This window comes from Pelophylax lessonae, assembly GCF_965119305.1.
Source record: "Pelophylax lessonae genome assembly, chromosome: 8".
Classification (NCBI taxonomy): domain Eukaryota; kingdom Metazoa; phylum Chordata; class Amphibia; order Anura; family Ranidae; genus Pelophylax; species Pelophylax lessonae.
This window is the reverse complement of record NC_138775.1, coordinates 12,770,976-12,785,165: the sequence shown is the minus strand read 5'-3', so window position 1 is coordinate 12,785,165 and position 14,190 is coordinate 12,770,976. Positions and strand designations below refer to the sequence as shown.

The following is a 14,190-nucleotide window of genomic DNA, read 5'->3' as shown; positions in this document are numbered from 1 at the left end:
CCCCATCCTTGGCGCCAGTGGGAGAAATGGTGCCCCATCCTTGGCATCAGTGGGAGAATAATGCCCCATCCTTGGTATCAGTGGGAGAATAATGCCCCATCCTTGGCGTCAGTGGGAGAATAATGCCCCATCATTGGCGTCAGTGGGAGGAATAGTGCCCCATCATTGGTGTCAGTGGGAGGAATAGTGCCCAACCATTGGTGTCAGTGGGAGGAAAAGTTCCCCCGTTGTTGGTATCAGTGGGAGGAATAGTGCCCAACCATTGGTGTCAGTGGGAGGAAAAGTTCCCCCGTTGTTGGTATCAGTGGGAGGAATAGTACCTCATCATTGGTGACAGTGGGAAGAATAATGCCTTGCTGTTGGAATAAGTGGATAGAATGGTGCCCCAAAGGCCAGATAAAGGCAAGGTGTCTGGCCCCTGGGCCACAATTTGGAGACCATTGGTTTAGGTGATCATTCTTGCTATTTCATTGATAATGATTTGTGTGATCGGGAAAGGGGGGGGGGGTGCTTTAGCTCAATGTTCTGTGCTGTAGGTCTCATTTCCCATCTCCAATGGTTGGGAGGTATGACATCATAAATTCTCTTAGATCAGGTCAGAATATGATCCTGTCCTCCAGGATCTAACCATCATGTTTTGTAGAGCGTTAAACTGTTGCATTCAGCTGCACTGCTGGTGGGATCCAGACAAATCTGGGAAACATTGACATACGTGAAGGTCCTAATAAAAATGGTTTATCTGGTTTTTGCTAAATTATTCATGTTCTCATTCAGTGTCAAGTTTAGGGAGGAGGATCATGGCTCTCCGGGTCAGCTTTGTGTCAGCATTGTCCCTGATCCCCATAAGGTTGGAATGGTTTCTCAGATTTTTGCAGATTTTTGAATCTAATCCAAATGATCTTTCTGACATTTAGGGCTCGTTTACACTTGCTTCAAAATATGGCATTGGACATGTATTTTTGGCAATATGGCATTTTTTTTGAAGCGCACTGAATGCCAATCAAAGGTCCTGTCACTAAATAAAATGTCTACCTTACAGTCCTGTTCAACCATTGTGTTTGCTTCGCTTCAAAAATGATCGCCCATATCCTTTTCTTGGTGCTTTAAAGCATCTCTAAAGCCTCCATAGAGGTCTGACAACGCTCGCTAGCAGCACCAGCAGCATTTGAGGCGCTTTTATTCAGCTTTAGGCTCGCTCTGTTTTGGAGGTATTTGCAGGTATGAGATATCTCAGGATGCACTAGGAAACCAGCAAGTGAACCGGAAAGACATCATCAGCAGTCACTTCCTGTTCATGTAATGTTATATTCTGGGAGTGTCTTGTACAGACGTCACATTTTTTGTGCAGCGGGAAGTTGAGTGGGGTCTGGACTGGAGCGAAGCAACTAGCAGGGTGCATACGTGGTGTGCAACACGGGAAAACTATAGCGAAAGGTAAGCTTGGGCCAGAGAGAGAGGACTGAGCGGCAGAGGATCAGCAGAGCTGTGGGGTAGGAGCAATTAGAAATGTCACACGTAATGCGCAGCATGGGAGCAATATAGCAAGAGGTGAACGGGGACCAGAGAGAGAGGAGGATCAGCAAACTGGAGGATCAGCAGAGCTGGGGGTTACTACTGAGCACGAGATCAGCAGAGCTGGAGGTCACTGCTGAGCAGGGGATCAGTAGAGCTGGGGGTTACTACTGAGCAGGAGATCAGCAGAGCTGGGGGCTACAACTGAGTGGGGGGTTACAACTGAGCAGGGGATCAGCAGAGGTAGGGGGTTACAATTGAGCGGGAGATCAGCAGAGCTGGAGGTTACTAATGAGCGGGAGATCAGCAGAGGTGGAGGTTACTACTGAGCAGGGGACCAGCAGAGCTGGGGGTTACTACTGAGCGGGAAACCAGCAGAGCTGGAGGTTACTACTGAGCAGGAGACCAGCAGAGCTGGGGGTTACTACTGAGAGGGAGACCAGCAGAGCTGGGGGTTACTACTGAGAGGGAGACCAGCAGAGCTGGGGGTTAATACTGAGCGGGAGACCAGCAGAGCTGGGGGGTTACTTGAAGTCGAAGCAAGTGTAAATGAGCCCTTAAAGTGTTTATTGGAAGCCATAGGAGTGCAGCTTTCAATAAGAGCTTCTGTTTTCTTGCTCAATACTGGATTATACTAAATGTGATGATCACCGTGGGATGAGTGCCTGGGTTGTAGTAATGATTTGGTGTTCTTGATTCTGTTTGTATTTTGTTCCTCTTAGCATGAAAGCCTCAAGCGGGTGAGCAACTGTCTGAGCGTCTCCATGACCGTCGGCGGACAAGAGTGTTACCCAAAAGTGTTGGAAAACGAGATCACCTGTAGGATACCCAAAGATTTGGTGGTCCCATCGGAGGGCTTGGTAGTACAGGTACGAGAAAAAGTGTAGCAGAATGGCCATTGATGGTTGATTTACTAAAACTGGAGAGTGCAAAATCTGGTGCAGCTGTGCATGGTAGCCAATCAGCTTCTAACTTCAACTTGATCAATTAAACTTTGACAAAAAAAATAAAAACCTGGAAGCTGATTGGATTTTATGCAGAACTACACCTGATTTTGCACTCATTTTAGTAAATCAAACCTTTAGGGCTCTTTCACACAGGCGGACCGTTCAGATCCGCCTGTCCGTTTTTTCGGATCTGAACGGTCCCCCCATGCATTCCTATGGGGCATCGGATGTCAGCGGAGACATCTCCGCTGACATCCGATCCGATCCGTCAAATCTGGACGGATGGAAACCTATTTTCCATCCGTCCAGCGGATCGGATCAGATTGGGATAGGATGAACCGACGGTCCGTTCCCATCCGATTTCCCCCATAGCGATGTATGGGGAACTGACAGCTATGTCTCCACACACAGCGCGGAGACACAGCTGTCATCCTCCTGCTCAACGGGGAATCGGCGGATCGATCCCCCGCTGAGAAAAACGGACTCCTTCCAATAGACGGAGTGTGTGAAAGGGGCCTTAGTGTCACATAAAGCATTCCTTCTCTCGAATTTCTCTTTCTGTAGAGGTCTCCATGTACTTGAGTACACTTGAACATTTTAATTAAATATGCACCACAGAGTTGCTCCAGTATAACCTGTACATCTTGATAAACATGTAGCAGGATTTCCAGGCATTGGGCCTGATGAGGGTCTGCCATGGTCACCGGTAACACCAACAGCACACACTGTATAAGCTGAATGCCCAAGTGTGAGATCTGAGTCAAAGAACAGTCCAGCTAGGGGCGTAACTACAGGGGTTGCAGGGGTTGCAATCGCTACCGGGCCCCATGCTCCAGGGGGCCCAGTAGCAAACCAGTGGGTGAACTTCCAGGATCTCAAAGGTCACACTTGCGACCGGGCACTGGCATTGCACCACTGTGGGGAGGCCCCAAGATTGCAGGAAGGGGGCCCACTGCAGAACTTGTGAAAGGATCCTGCTGCGGGGCCATGCAACGAGAGTAAAGAGCCCCAGGATCAGTGGTAAGAGCCCCGGGCTTGAAGGGAAGGGCCCCGGCCAGGGGTCTGGGGGGCCCTTCATGGTTTCTTGCATCGGGGCCCTGAAGATTCTAGTTGCGCCTCCAGCATCTTTGGTTTGTTTTTTATAAATGGATGGGAGAAGGGAATGAGTGGGATACTCCTCTGGCTCAACTAGGTACAAATTGGGACACTTGAGAAAAAAAAATGCCTTTCATCGCTGACTGGACGCCGGCTGAATGCCGACCAACGCTTGCTGGCGCTTGAGATCACTGACTTGCTGTACTTTACTGAAGACTGACTTCTGACACTCTGGTTAGCTCAAAAGTCCTTGACACTGCTCCCTCCAGTCCTTCCTGACTGAGGTAGCCTTTAGCAAACTGCTGCAACTCTCAACACTGTATACTTCCACTGTACACTGAATACTTCAGGGCCCAACCACTGGCACCCCCTTTACTCTTCAGGGTCAACACTGGCACCCCCTTTACTTTGCTCCTGCACCGGCTAGCTAGCTCCCGGATCCCTTTGACCTTCTCCAGAGTGGTCCCCTCTCACTAGGCAGACCCCCAGAGGCAGTTTGCAGTACTCACGACTGGGAATGCTTTCCTGAAACTCGACCCCTCTCAGCTACGCTGGTCCTCAGCACACCGGATCCTCTCTGCAGCTCAGCTCAGCCCAGCCCTCTGTCCCCTCAGGCAAGCCGCCTGGGATACCCGATTCCTCTTGACAGGAGGAGAGACAACCGTCCTCTCCCTCCTGGGACTCTGCTTCCCGCCAAAGATGCTGTGTCATGTGCTCCCCTCAAACTTATACCCACTCCCAGAATGCTGTGCGGCAGAATCTGCCTTTCTGGGGTAGATACAAGCCTGGGTGAGCCATTTGCCGGGTTTCCTCCACTGCCCAATGAGAGCCCTCATTGAGCACAGTGGGGAGACTCCCCAGTCTCAACAGCCACACCTGGGAACCATGACAGACCAGCTAAAAATCATGGCCCTGCTGATAAGCAGACAAGGCCTACTACACTTTACCTAGCACCTACCTTGTAGGGTGCTACATCCATATTCTCATGTTTAAAATGACATTCCTCCCATCATCGTTTAGTTATTTATACATTGTTCATGTTTTTATAGTCCTGATGAAGGGGAGCCTTACACCTCCACAACGTATTGGCTTTTCACCTCGGGTTTTTATGGTGATATTTATTATTTCGGAACTTTTAAACTATTGGTGATAGGATCGAAGGTGTGATGGTCAACTATGGCCAGAAGGTTTTTCTGAAGAGCAGGCCAGTTTTTCTGGTGTAGCTCCACTGGAAAAGAGGGAGGGAGGAGAGCCTTTATAGTGTAGTAAATTGCTTAAAAAATGTTAAATTACTCAAAGTGTGATTCCCCAATTGGAAAAGAGAAAATAATAAATGACTTGCATCTGTTGAGGCTTCGGTCACCAACATGCAACCTTGCAAGTACGTGGGTAGCAAAAACCTGTCTTCACGCAGGATAAAGGTGGTCATTCTCTAGGCCCTGGGGGTTCCCATCCTGGGTCCTCTGTGGGTTTCTCAATAGGGGAAACTATTGGTGAGGCTCTTTTTGTCCTGAATCTTTGATCTTGTGTGAGCTTTTTTTTTTCGAGGTTCCTTCGTAAACTAAATTAAAGGCCTATCTAGCATTTCCTGCCCATGCCCCCATAAACCATGTGTATGCTTCCAACTTGCAAGATGGGGCTTTGTGTGTAGCTGGATGTTGGCACCAAGGGCACAAGTCCCTACACCTGCTAAAACACTTTCCCTCCTGCTGAGGCAAAACCCTCTGGCATGGAGTGGCATCGGCCTCCACATGACAATCCCGGCCATTGACCTTTACATCCCCAAAGGAAGTAATGTCTACACAGAAAATGTTTTTCTGCACTTTACTGATGGAATTCAGGACCTGACATAACAGTCATATCTCACCAACATATATTCATACATCACTTGGCATTTTACAGCCAATCCCATTTAGTGGACAGTCTGCAGTAGTCACATGTGAAAGCATATGCAGCACATTGGTAGCCATCTCCTTTTAACAGCCTCTCCTTCCACCCAGGGGTTATTAGTTTTGTTTAGTATTCACAGGACTGTGTTCTCTGTAGTCACCTCCTACATGGATATACCTCTCTTGAGACCCTCCAGCCTCACATAAGGAAGTTTTGGCCTGGCCTAAAAGGCGTTGTTCAATCTGCCCTAGCCCCCACCTCCATAAGGGACAGAAAGTTTACATTTGGCTTTTCCTGGTGCAGGTCAACTCCACCTGGCCTCCTACCCTGTCCAAGGCCTACACCTGCCATGTACATCCACATAGATGTGGTGTGTTTAGCTCCCATGCCCCAAGTGCTACTAGGGCTCCTGACAGCCAGGCTTATACCTGGGCACTGACTCACCCATGACATCACTGCAGGAGGGCTCTACCTAAAAGGGGCCTAGCACCTGTTGACACTGTTTGCTGTAACCAGACACTAATCTGGTACAGAGCCACCTAGTGGCAAAGTAGCTACAGTGCCTTGTGAAAGTATTCGGCCCCCTTGAACTTTGCGACCTTTCGTCACATTTCAGGCTTCTAACATAAAGATATAAAACTGTAATTTTTTGTGAAGAAACAACAACAAGTGGGACACAATCATGAAGTGGAACGAAATTTATTGGATATTTCAAACTTTTTTTAACAAATAAAAAACTGATTATTCAGTCCCCTTAAGTTAATACTTTGTAGCGCCACCTTTTGCTGCGATTACAGCTGTAAGTCGCTTGGGGTATGTCTCTATCAGTTTTGCACATCGAGAGACTGAAATGTTTGCCCATTCCTCCTTGCAAAACAGCTCGAGCTCAGTGAGGTTGGATGGAGAGCGTTTGTGAACAGCAGTTTTCAGTTCTTTCCACAGATTCTCGATTGGATTCAGGTCTGGACTTTGACTTGGCCATTCTAATACTTGGATATGTTTATTTGGGAACCATTCCATTGTAGATTTTGCTTTATGTTTTGGATCATTGTCTTGTTGGAAGACAAATCTCCGTCCCAGTCTCAGGTCTTTTGCAGACTCCATCAGGTTTTCTTCCAGAATGGTCCTGTATTTGGCTCCTTCCATCTTCCCATCAATTTTACCCATCTTCCCTGTCCCTGCTGAAGAAAAGCAGGCCCAAACCATGATGCTGCCACCACCATGTTTGACAGTGGGGATGGTGTGTTCAGGGTGATGAGCTGTGTTGCTTTTACGCCAAACATAACGTTTTGCATTGTTGCCAAAAAGTTTGATTTTGGTTTCATCTGACCAGAGCACCTTCTTCCACATGTTTGTTGTCTCCCAGGTGACTTGTGGCAAACTTTAAACGACACTTTTTATGGATATCTTTAAGAAATGGCTTTCTTCTTGCCACTCTTCCATAAAGGCCAGATTTGTGCAGTATACGACTGATTGATGTCCTATGGACAGAGTCTCCCACCTCAGCTGTAGATCTCTGCAGTTCATCCAGAGTGATCATGGGCCTCTTGGCTGCATCTCTGATCAGTCTTCTCCTTGTATGAGCTGAAAGTTTAGAGGGACGGCCAGGTCTTCGTAGATTTGCAGTGGTCTGATACTCCCATTTCAATATTATCGCTTGCACAATGCTCCTTGGGATGTTTAACCACTTGCCGACCGCCGCACGACTATCTACGTCGGCGGTCAGCCCCTCACAGGCAAACTAACGTAGGGCTACGTTGCTTGCTTGTGAGGGTCTAGGGAGCGAGCGCGCGCCCCCCGGGGCGCGCTCCCGCTCCCGCGTGGTCACGGACCCCCCCGCGCGTGTGACCAGCGGACCCGATGTCCGCCGGTCACTCGGCGATCGGCGGGGGAGAGGGAGAATGTCAGGCAGCTTGTGTAAACAAACTGCCTGTCATTCTCCTCGCTGCAAAGACACTGATAAAACGGATCTGGTATGTAGATCCGTTGATCAGTGTCCTTACAGCTAGAGCCACAGCCAATCACAGTAGAAACCACGCCCCTAGGGACACACACAGCCCCTCCCTTCCAAATAAAGTTAACCCCTTCACTACCAGTGTATTTTTACAGTAACAGTGCATATGTATAGCACTGATTACTGTAGAAATGTCACTGGTAACCCCAAAAGTGTCAAAAATGTCAGTCAAGGGTCCGATCATTCCGCCGCAATGTCGCAGTACCGCAAAAAAAATCGCAGATCGCCGCCATTACGCGTTAAAAAAAAAAACAACAAAAATGACAAAAATCTTTCCCTTTGTTAGTAAACGCGATAACTTTTGCGCAAACCAATCAAAATACGCTTTTTGCGATTTTTTTTACCAAACATAGGTAGCATAAAATAAATTGGCCGAAAATTTTTAAAAATTTTGATTTTTACATTTTTTTTGGGGGAATTTCATATAAAAAAATGTGAAAAATATTGCTATTTTTGCAAAATTGACGCTCTTTTTTTGTTTATAGCGCGTGATCAAAAAATCGCACAGGTGATCGAATACCACCAAAAGAAAGCTCTGTTTGTGGGAAAAAAAGGACGTCAAATTCGTTTAGGTACAGCGTCGCACGACCGCGCAATTGTGCGTTAAATTCACGCAGTGCCGAATCGCAAAATACCCCCTGGTCGGAATGGGGGTAAAATCTTCCGGGGCTTAAGTGGTTAAAGCTTGGGAAATCTTTTTGTATCCAAATCCGGTTTTAAACTTCTCCACAACAGTATCTCGGACCTGCCTGGTGTGTTCCTTGTTCTTCATGATGCTCTCTGCGCTTTAAATGGACCTCTGAGACTATCACAGTGCAGGTGCATTTATACGGAGACTTGATTACACACAGGTGGATTCTATTTATCATCATTAGTCATTTAGGTCAACATTGGATCATTCAGAGATCCTCACTGAACTTCTGGAGAGAGTTTGCTGCACTGAAAGTAAAGGGGCTGAATAATTTTGCACGCCCAATTTTTCAGTTTTTTATTTGTTAACAAAGTTTGAAATATCCAATAAATTTCGTTACACTTCATGATTGTGTCCCACTTGTTGTTGATTCTTCACAAAAAATTACAGTTTTATATCTTTATGTTTGAAGCCTGAAATGTGGCAAAAGGTCGCAAAGTTCAAGGGGGCCTAATACTTTTGCAAGGCACTGTAACTGCATCTGCCTACAGCCTGACTTCTGTAGAATGAGCCCCTCTGTCCACAGTGGTTTGTGACCGTGCTGCTCTTTTCTCTTTGTCCTCAGGTGTGCGTGGATGGTGTGTGCATTGAGCTGGGTAAAGTCGTAGTTGGTCATCTCCTAGATCCAGTGCTGGGAATAGTCCTGGGAACGGTGGCCGCCTTATTGATCTGCGTAGCGTTGGCCTTCCTGATCTGGAAGCAGCAGAAGGTTGGAAAGAAGAAAAGTAAGTAGATGGGATTGTGTATGTCGGCACACACTCAGCGATGGGAAGATTGTGATCGAACGTCCCTCATCCTTGTTTATTTTTTTTTTCGCAGTTGCAGAGAACCTGGAATTATTGGTGAATAATAACAGAGAAACCCTCTCCTCCCCGACGGTCCTTCCCATCCACTCAATGCACATTGACTACAGGGAGTCCTGTAAGAGCACAATGTTATATTCTCATACATTTCCAGCTTTACCTCTTTGTGTTTATTATATATGTAGCAGGTTTTCCAGGCATTGAGCCTGATGTGGGTCTGCCATCGTTACCAGATTCCCTTCCAGCCCATGTGAGCTGCGACCCTGGGTGTGGGGACCACTGGCGTGCCCAGCCTATGGCATTAGGGTGTGCACCTCAAACCAAAGCTCAACATATATACACACTTTTATAAATACATGTATACTAAAATATAATAATAAATGTAAACAAAAATATAATCTATGGAGACACTTCTCTAAAGGGGGAATCTATGGAGACCCTGCTCTAAAGGGGGATCTATGGGGACCCTACTCTAAAGGGGGATCTATGGGGACCCTGGCCTGCGCTCTAACAGGGATCTATGGGGACCCGGGCCTGCTCTAAAGGGGATCTGGGGACCCTGCTCTAAAGGGGGATCTATGGCATAGATCCTCTTTAGAGAAGGGTCCCCATAGATCCCCCTTTAGTGCAGGCCAGGGCAGGTCCCCCATAGATCCTCCTTTACAGCAGGCCAGGGTGAGGTGAGGTCCCCTATATAGATCCCCCTTACAGCAGACCAGGGTGAGGTCCCCCATATAGATCCCCCCCCTTACAGCAGGCCAGGGTGAGATGAGGTCCCCCATATAAATCCCCCCTTACAGCAGGCCAGTGTGAGGTGAGGTCCCCCATATAGATCCCCCTTTCAGCAGGCCAGGGTGAGGTCGCCCATATAGATCCCCCCCATACAGCAGGCCAGGGTGAGGTTAGGTCCCCCATATAGATCCCCCCCTTACAGCAGGCCAGGCAACGGCAGGTTCCCTCTTACCTTTTTTTTTTCACCTGTCCCCAGGCAAGGTTTTGCGGCAGCACCACAGACCGTTCATCACCACACTTTAGGGCCTGAGGTTCAGGCTCTCTGGCCTCTCAACCTCCTTTGCTGAACTGCTTTTGCTGTCTGTCCCGTCCTCCTCCTCGCCGCGCCGGCTTCTGCTGGTTCTCTCCCGTGCTGCGTGGCCAATGCACAGCAAAGTCCCTCCCCCAGTGATTACTCCGCACCGCACGCCTGTCTCCACCATCGCTCCACAGTGGATGGCGCTGGCTTGATTGGATACTGTCTGGAGGCTGGAGCTGAGCGGCCGAGCCGCCAAACCGAGGCCAGCTGCAGCCAGTGAGCCAGGGGCAGAGCCACAGAGCAGACTCGGTGGCGGCCGGCGGCCATGGCGGAACCTGCAAGGAGGCCGAGGGTGATTAGGGTGTGCCTGGGCACACCCGGCATACCCTGTGCGCACGCCTATGGTGAGGACTGAGACATTGACAACTCTGGCATCCTTGTTTTATGGTTTTATTGGATTTAAGGGGATAGGAGAAGGTAATGAGTGGGATACTCCTTTAGGCTCAACTAGGTACAACTTGGAACTTTATCAAGAAAAATGTCTGTTAATGCTGCCTTGACGCCAGCCGATGCTGGCCAATGCTCACTGATGCTTAGAACTCACTGTAACTCGAAAGAAGTGCTGAATCCTCGACTTGAAGTCCAGAAGACCCAGGACTGTAGAGTATGAAACTGCTGACCCTGCAAAGTCACTGACTACTCCCTCCAGCCAAGCACTGGCTTGAGGTAGCTTGTGGTGAATTCCTGTATGGCTGCAACTGTCTACTGGTACTTTGCACAATTCAGGGCCCAAACTGCAGGCGCCCCCTTTAACCTTTAGCTCTTCAGGGTACCCCCTCTGTTACTTCAGGGTCCTCAACCTAGGTACCCCCTTTCCCACTAGCTGACACTGGATCCCAGAACCTCCTCCGGAGTGGTCACCTCTAACACTTCAGGCAGACCCCCAGGGGCAATCCTCGGTACTCACGACCTGTGTAGACTTTCCTGGGACTGAACCCCTCTCATGATAAAATTGTTATAAATGAAGCTGCAGTTCTATGAGTAGAGTAGGTATTTGATCCCCAAGCAAAACATGACTTAGTAGTTGGTGGAGAAACCCTTGTTGGCAAGCACAGAGGTCAGACGTTTCTTGTAGTTGGTGACCAGGTTTGCAACCATCTCAGGAGGGATTTTGGTCCACTCTTCTTTACAGATCTTCTCTAAATCCTTAACGTTTCTTGGCGGTTGCTTGGCAACTCGAAGTTTCGGTTCCCTCCATAAATCTTCTATAGGGTTAAGGTCTGGAGACTGACTAGGCCACTCCATGACCTTAATGTGCTTCTTCTTGAGTCACTCCTTTGTTGCCTTGGTGGTATGTTTTCGGTCATTGTCATGCTGGAAGACCCATCCATGACCCATCTTCAGTGTTCTGATAAAAAGAGAGAGAAAAGCGCTCTAAGTGCAGACAATATTGTCTGCACTTAGAGCACTTTTCTCTCTCTTTTTATCGTTTCACTTTAGAAGTCCTCGTTTCTGTGGAGAGCAGCTCAGTGCCTTGGACATTTTAATCTAGGACTGTCCATTCATGAATTTTATGGTACCTTTTCTTATTTATGTATATGATTTTCCTATTTGCCTTTCACTTGGGATAGTTCCCATCCCCCATTTCCCTCTCCCCATTTTAATTGCTTTATTCACCCTCTATATGCTGGTGGTTTTTAGCGCTCTAATATTGTCGTTTCATCTTCAGTGTTCTGGCTGAGAGAAGAAGGTTCTCATCCAAGATTTTACATTACATGGCCCCGTCCATTGGCCCTTCAATGCGGCAAACTCTGTCTGTACTGTTTGCATAGAAACAACCCCAAAACATAATGTTTCACCCCTGTGCTTAACTGTAGGGATGGTGTTCTTAGGGTCATAGTCAGCATTTTTCTTCCTCCAAACACGGCGAGTCCCCCTCCTCAAGAAGGTACATGTACAGTCATGCAAATGAACATCAAAATGATTCAGAGAAGGAAGAGACCAAAATTGAGCTCTTTGGCAATAACTCGACTCGCTGTGTTTGGAGCAAGAAAGATGCTGACTATGATCCTAGGAATTCCATCCACACAGTCACACAGGTGGAAACATGATGCTTTGGGGCTGTTTCTCTGCTAAAGGTACAGGCTGACATTGCTGCATTGAGGGGCCAATGGATGGGGCCATGTATTGTAAAATCTTGGACGAGAGCCTTCTTCCCTCAGCCAGAACACTGAAGATGGGTCATGGATGGGTCTTCCAGCGTGGCAATGACCCAAAACATACTGCCAAGGCAACAAAGGAGTGGCTCAAGAAGAAGCACAATAAGGTCATGGAGTGGCCTTGTCAGTCTCCAGACCTTAATCCTATAGACCAGTGGTCCTCAACTCCGGTCCTCGGGGCCCACTAACAGGCCAGGTTTGCAAGATAACTAAATTACATCACAGGTGATCTCATTTGCTGCTCAGTGATTGCAGTATTCTATTATGCATCTCCCCAAGGTAATACTTAAAATCTGGCCTGTTAGTGGGCCCCAAGGACCGGAGTTGAGGACCACTGCTATAGAAGATTTATGGAGGGAGCCGAAACTTCGAGTTGCCAAGCAACCGCCAAGAAATGTTAAGGATTTAGAGAAGATCTGTAAAGAAGAGTCAACCAAAATCCCTCCTGAGATGTGTGCAAACCTGGCCACCAACTACAAGAAACGTCTGACCTCTGTGCTTGTCAATAAGGGTTTCTCCACCAAGTGCTAAGTCATGTTTTGCTTGGGGATCCAATACTTATTTTACTCACTGAACTTCTAACTTAATTTTATAGCATTTTGTTTTATGTGTTTTTTCTGGATTTTTGGTTGATATTCTGTCTTTGTCATTTTAAAATACACCTATGATAAAAATGATATACCCTTCATTCCTTTGTAAGTGGGAAAACTTGCAAAATCTGCAGGGGATCAAATAATTATTTTTCCCACTGTATATAGCGCCAACAGTTTGCACAGCGCTTTCCAACGTTAGGGCAAACAGTACAGTTACAATGCAATTCAATACAGGAGGAATCAGAGGGCCCTGCTCGTTAGAGCTTACAATCTAGGAGGGAAGGTCAAGTGATACAAGAGGGTAATAACTGGGGGGGGGGGGGGGGGTGAGCTGATGAAGAAAATGAAAGTACAGTTGTTAGAGGGGGGCAGCATAGGCTTCTCTGAAGAGAGAGGTTTTCAGGGATCGCCTAAAAGTGGATAGAGAAGGAAAGGGAGTCAATTAAGGAGAATAAGAAACTGATAGTACCAACATCCCTAAATTGTTGAAATTAAGAAATTGAGGACTGATCTATTGGGGAATCAGTCCTCATTTTCTTCATTTTTAAAAGTGGATGGAGTAGGAGATAGTTGGAAAGATTGGGGTAGGGAATTCCAGAGGATCGGAGAGACTTGGGAGAAGCTCTGAAGGCGAGTTTGGGAGAGGGTGACGAAGGAGCTAGAGAGCAGGGGGTCTTAGGAGAAATAAAGAGGGCAATTTGGTTGGTATTTTGAGACTAGGTTAGTCAAGTAGCTGGGGGCAGAGTTGTGGATGGAAAAAAATAGAATAAAATTGAAAATAGAATAGAAAACAATAGACTAGAATAAAACAGAATATTATTTTATTTTTATTTATTTCAGGTACTTGTATAGCGCTGTCAATCAGTCCCGGCCCTCAAGGAGCTTACAATCTAAGGTCCCTAACTCACATACGTACACATAGGGCCGCTGATAGGGGGGGACCACCAGCCCTCTTGTAGGGGGGCCCGAGTGTACAGGGGGGCCCACACAGAGAGGGGGAGTAGTGATGGACAACAAATACAGAAATCTTCCTCCAGCACCTGAATCTGATCTGTCCCTCTCTCTGCTATCAGCTTTTATCTGCTAAGAAAGACAGTTCTTCCTCACTAATCCCCCTCCCTGTGTGGGCTCCCCTCCCAGCACTGGCTCTAATGTTATCTCTGCCCAGGAGTTTATTTGTAACTTTGTTTCTCTCTCTCTGTCTCTCTGATCACTGTGCTCCAACTGCCCAGCCTGTATATTTTTTTTCATCTCATCTTAATTTTTATTTATTAACATTGTTTTTTTTTTTTTTTTTTTAGATTTAGCAGGAATTATGCGAGTTATGTTATATTTGTGTCTGATAATAGTGATTTTGTTGTAATTTTAGCTAAATATATCTTTAATATTTTCTTGG

At 47.2% G+C, this 14,190-nt stretch overlaps 1 protein-coding gene and 1 long non-coding RNA gene across 3 annotated transcripts in view; one reads left to right on the top strand and one right to left on the bottom strand.

Moving 5' to 3' along the window:
- The window catches only part of MST1R (macrophage stimulating 1 receptor), a 107,999-nt gene that overhangs the window by 72,848 nt on the left and 20,961 nt on the right, over nt 1-14,190 (top strand). For both annotated transcript variants that reach the window (XM_082265291.1, XM_082265292.1), the window contains exons 13-15: nt 2,235-2,381; nt 8,715-8,874; nt 8,969-9,070. In XM_082265291.1, the coding sequence (XP_082121417.1) occupies nt 2,235-2,381; nt 8,715-8,874; nt 8,969-9,070 (409 nt within the window). The remainder of the gene's footprint in view (nt 1-2,234; nt 2,382-8,714; nt 8,875-8,968; nt 9,071-14,190) is intronic.
- The window catches only part of LOC309561410, a 33,907-nt gene that overhangs the window by 18,075 nt on the left and 1,642 nt on the right, over nt 1-14,190 (bottom strand). The window lies entirely within an intron of this gene.